This window comes from Haliotis rufescens, unplaced genomic scaffold, assembly GCF_023055435.1.
Source record: "Haliotis rufescens isolate VD_foot unplaced genomic scaffold, xgHalRufe1.0.p SCAF_2, whole genome shotgun sequence".
NCBI lineage: Eukaryota > Metazoa > Mollusca > Gastropoda > Lepetellida > Haliotidae > Haliotis > Haliotis rufescens.
In genome coordinates, this window is record NW_025963890.1 from 45,494,255 (window position 1) to 45,497,665 (window position 3,411).

Below are 3,411 nucleotides of genomic sequence, written 5' to 3' on the forward strand. Positions count from 1 at the left end.
GGAGAGGGACAATATGATGGTGGTGGAGGGAGAGGGACACTATGAGGGGGGTGGAGGAAAATGGAAGAGGGACAATACGATGGTGGTGGAAGAAGATGGTAGGAGGCCCATATGATGTTGTGGAGGGAGAGGGACAATATGATGTTGGTGGAAGGAGAGGTACGATATGATGGTGGTGGAGGAAGATGTCAGAGAGACAGTATGATGGTGGTGGAGGGAGAGACAGTATGATGGTCTGGAGGGAGAGGGACAAGATGATGGTGGTGGAGGCAGAGGGACAATATGACGGTGGTGAAGGGAGAGGGGGGTGTGGTGGTGAGGAAGATCGCAGAGGGATAATATGATGGTCTGGAGGGAGAGGGACAATATGATGGTGGTGGGGGGAGAGGGACGATATGATGGTAGTGGGTGGAGAGGGGGGATGTGATGGTTGTGGAGGGAGAGGGGGAATGTGATGGTTGTGGAGGGAGAGGGACGATATGATGGTGGTGGAGGGAGAGGGGGAATATGATGGTGGTGGAGGGAGAGGGGGAATATGATGGTGGTGGAGGGAGTGGGACTATATGATGGTGGTGGAGGGAGAGGGACAATATGATGGTGGTGGGGGGAGAGGGACGATATGATGGTAGTGGGTGGAGAGGGGGGATGTGATGGTTGTGGAGGGAGAGGGGGAATGTGATGGTTGTGGAGGGAGAGGGACGATATGATGGTGGTGCAGGGAGAGGGGGAATATGATGGTGGTGGAGGGAGTGGGACTATATGATGGTGGTGGAGGGAGAGGGACAATATGATGGTGGTGGGGGGAGAGGGACGATATGATGGTAGTGGGTGGAGAGGGGGGATGTGATGGTTGTGGAGGGAGAGGGGGAATGTGATGGTTGTGGAGGGAGAGGGACGATATGATGGTGGTGCAGGGAGAGGGGGAATATGATGGTGGTGGAGGGAGAGGGGGAATATGATGGTGGTGCAGGGAGAGGGGGAATATGATGGTGGTGGAGGGAGAGGGTTGATATGATGGTAGTGGGTGGAGAGGGGGGATGTGATGGTTGTGGAGGGAGAGGGGGAATATGATGGTTGTGGAGGGAGAGGGACGATATGATGGTGGTGCAGGGAGAGGGGGAATATGATGGTGGTGGAGGGAGAGGGGGAATATGATGGTGGTGGAGGGAGTGGGACTATATGATGGTAGTGGGTGGAGAGGGGGGATGTGATGGTTGTGGAGGGAGAGGGGGAATATGATGGTGGTGGAGGGAGAGGGGGAATATGATGGTGGTGGAGGGAGAGGGACGATATGATGGTAGTGGGTGGAGAGGGGGGATGTGATGGTTGTGGAGGGAGAGGGGGAATGTGATGGTTGTGGAGGGAGAGGGACGATATGATGGTTGTGGAGGGAGAGGAACGATATGATGGTGGTGGAGTGGGTGGGACTATATGATGGTGGTGGAGGGAGAGGGACAATATGATGGTTGTGGAGGGAGAGGGACAATATGATGGTGGTTGAGGGAGAGGGACTATATGATGGTGGTGGAGGGAGAGGGGGAATATGATGGTGGTGGAGGGAGAGGGGGAATATGATTGTTGTGGAGGGAGAGGGGAACATCTTGACAGAGAAAATCAGTTGGTGTCTGATGGGGAGGGACAACATGATACATGAGAGGAAACGTGTTTCGGTTGGAAACAGAGATAAAACATGGGATAGGTTGTTATGAAAATGGAAAAGAGGGGAAGAATGGCAAACCAGTGCAACAACATATTAACTTGTACCCTAGCAACACGATCATATTCAGTGAAATAACTACACGTTACTGGTGATGTCACACTGAGGTAGCCACATATAGCATGTGATTTTCAGATCTGTTCTGTCCACACAGATTCACACGTTTATAACGGTATATGACACCTCCCTCAATGAACGTAATAAGATGTCTGTCTGCAAACATCCAGCTTGCATTGATATAGTTATCCGTGTATTGATATATGAACAAACCTTTGGAATTCAACGTTCATGCGTGCCTTATGGCTGCAAAACGCCATCTTTCTAGTTAGCGCAATAAAAATATTTTATTTTAGTCGAAATGAAATACGTTCAGACTACATTGACTTCAAGGATGCAGCTCCCTGTGAGATGAAGAACGTGTAACCGCGATGAGCATCTGCCAGATAGGATGAGAAATGACCGCCCAATTTGGTGGCTCTTACTCGCTCCAACTAATCGCGCGGACACACTCAGTGGAAAGTCGAAATAAGGATCTAACTGTAAGCGCTGGGCCGGACTCGATCGTGTTGTGGAGCCGCCAAGCATGCATGATGGATGGCTTGGGGTATGGCCCGTGATATTGAACGTCGCCTTCTCCCCGACCGCGTCATCAGCGGCAATTACGACTACCTCCTCTCGCTGACCCTCCGACCAATGTCCAGCGTGGACAACGTTTTCGGCCACGGTAAGATGACTTCTGGATTCACATTACTACACGTTTTTCAATTTTTGATAATTCACGTTGGAAGTATTTTGATATATTATCGGAGCGCATACGTTATGTTCTCTGTACAGAAACACGTTATCAGACAAATCCATAACGAACGGGATGCGGAACATTCGACATCAATCATTCTATAGATTTATCACACCTGATTAAATTCCTGGAAATATGTTCTCCTTGCATCGTCACCGACACATAACGCCAGTCGGAATTGTCAGTGAGGCACAAGATCATATTCTCTTGAATAAATATTCTACACAAAATATATGATTACATTTCATTCGGATCAGACAGGTATGCTACGCAGCGTCTGGCATAGTAAACATGAATGTTCGGCAGCTTCAATTACTGTGTGGGATGGTCAGAAGGAGAGACATTCATCCCAAAATAAACTTTTTCACTGTAAATATGTTCAACCCGCTCTTGAGGTTTCACAGCAAAAATAGGCGTTGTGTGAAAACGCTTCATGCAGACTAACGCTGACAATTTCCGTATACTAAATCTGTAAACTCGTCTAGTGATGATACAATTAAGGGGAAGTAGATTAATTCATCATGACTGCTCTTGTAACAATGTGAGTTTTGTTGATGTTCCTGAATATGATGGTGTATCCCTAAAGAAATGAAACAAGAATGAACTCCCTAGACTCTCCCTATGTCCATTCGTACATAGCCTTAATGGTATGAATAGGGGAGGATTGTGAATTTGTCGAAAATTATAATACATACGTATACATTAGTCAATAAATCCTATAAACACGTCTGTCAGTAAAACAGTAGTGACCAATGCTGCTGCGGAACCGCTGCTACCGCCGTTGTTTTGAACATGATTATGCTTTTGACCGAGACTGCATTTTCTTGTCACAATCAAGAATGCAAGAATGTTAAATTAGAATTACACCAGAGTTCGGACAAAGAAAATACCTTTAAAT

At 47.8% G+C, this 3,411-nt stretch overlaps 1 protein-coding gene across 1 annotated transcript; it reads right to left on the reverse strand.

The window, feature by feature from the left end:
* Positions 1-559: 559 nt before the first annotated feature.
* On the reverse strand, positions 560-1,600 carry LOC125381953 (extensin-2-like). Its single transcript, XM_048399331.1, has one exon. The coding sequence runs from the start codon at positions 1,598-1,600 to the stop codon at positions 560-562; it is 1,041 nt and encodes a 346-aa protein (XP_048255288.1).
* Positions 1,601-3,411: the final 1,811 nt, after the last annotated feature.

Coding starts and splice junctions, on each gene's coding strand:
- LOC125381953 (XM_048399331.1), bottom strand. CDS start 1,600: ATGTTCCCCTCTCCCTCCACAACAATCATATTCCCCCTCTCCCTCCAC.